General features: G+C 45.7%; 1 protein-coding gene across 1 annotated transcript; it reads left to right on the top strand.

Moving 5' to 3' along the window:
- On the top strand, positions 1-1,149 carry TEOVI_000333200 (protein phosphatase 2C, putative; the record flags this gene model as incomplete). The annotated part of the gene is made up of 1 exon (XM_067226252.1): positions 1-1,149. The coding sequence occupies one exon, from the start codon at positions 1-3 to the stop codon at positions 1,147-1,149; it is 1,149 nt and encodes a 382-aa protein (XP_067082353.1).
- Between the last annotated feature and the right edge of the window lie 447 nt (positions 1,150-1,596).

Raw genomic sequence — 1,596 nt, 5'->3', positions numbered from 1 at the left:
ATGGGGGTTATGTTACCGAAACCGGTCTTAAGTAAAGTCGTTGATAGGGCGGGAAACTACAACATTGGAGTTGCATCCGCTTGCGTCAACGGCTATCGTGTGAGCATGGAAGACGCCCATGTAATGTTGGTAGAGAGCGAAATGAGTCTTCTTGGAATATTTGATGGTCACAATGGTAGTGGCTGCAGTAAATATATTGCCGACCACCTTCCCCAAAAGGTGAAGGCATTAAATGGTAAACACACGCAGGAGGAGTTGGAAAAGGTGTGTGTTTCTCTTGATCGCGACTTCATTCTGAATCAGGGTGATGCTAGTGGGAGCACAGGGACCTTTTGCATTGTTACACGTGATTACAATGTGACCATTTGCAACGTAGGTGATTCCCGCACCATTATTGCGCGTGGAGGTCGCCTCGTATTCGTCACGGAAGATCATAAACCAACAGCAGGTGAAGAGCGTCAGCGCATTGAGGCATGTGGAGGTTGTGTAGTGAGTGGACGTGTTGATGGCGATCTCGCAGTGTCTCGCTCCTTCGGTGATGCATCCTTCAAGCGCCGAGATGCGCTGGATGACTACAAGTCACATAAAGTTGTTGCTGTTCCTGACGTTACAACCCACGCATGCCGGCAAGGTGATATTATCATACTCGCCTGTGACGGTGTATTTGAGGGGAATTTCTCAAATGAAGAGGTTGCTGCTTTTGTTAATGAACAAGCTTCCAAATCCCCTGACCTTGCCGTCGCGGCAGCTCGTGTATGTGATGAGGCCATACGACGTGGAAGCAAAGATAACGTTTCGTGCCTCATCGCACGGTTGTCGGATGGCGCTTCCGCCGCCCGCCTTTATGGAGCGCATTCATTCCTTCCTGGTCCCCCATATCCTCGCATGCATGATCTTTCTCGCACAGCTTATGTGGCAATGGCACAAATGGCACAAGTAACTCACGCAGATGCTCTCGCCGCCCGTTACGCACTGTTGACGGCTCACGAGAATAAAACTCTTTCGACAAAGTCACCATTGGAGCAAACTGCCTTTGAGATGAGTGATGAGACGGATATTGAAGCGGAAAAGAATTTTTTCGGTTGGGGTCCGGCCCCGGGCAATGAAGCCGCCTTTTTCAGGTCGCTAGCAGAGCAAAGCAACAAATAAAATAGTTGCGCTGTATTCTCCTCCTTTGTCTCTTTACCTTTCTTTCTTTCTTTCTTTCCCTCTCTCCCCATACGTCTGCCATGTCCCATTTAATACCTTCCTTTTTGTTTCTTTCGTGTGCTTGCTTATTTGTGTCTTTGCGTTGTTGTTGTTGTTGTTGTTGTTATTTTTCCGCTTGTTCCATTTTCCATTTCCATTTTCCCCTCTTCCATTTTCCCTTCTTCTTCCTTCTGTGGGGGTGGAGTGGAGATGAGTTTGTATCATCTCTTCTTTTATGTTCCTTGTTACTTTTGTTTGTTTGTTTGTTTCCCGTAATTGCTACTTTTGTTTTTTTTGCTTGTAGCAGTGGCTTCTCCTTAGAATTTTTTTCTTGCTTTTTTTTTTGAAAAAAAAAATACCATTTCAATATTTTATGCTTTCTTTGTGACCATAATTATCCATACCCAT

This window comes from Trypanosoma equiperdum (genome assembly GCF_001457755.1).
Source record: "Trypanosoma equiperdum strain OVI genome assembly, contig: ctg_725, whole genome shotgun sequence".
NCBI classification, from domain to species: Eukaryota; Euglenozoa; class Kinetoplastea; order Trypanosomatida; family Trypanosomatidae; genus Trypanosoma; species Trypanosoma equiperdum.
Note: the sequence above shows the minus strand (reverse complement) of the source record. Positions and strands in the feature narration are given on the sequence as shown.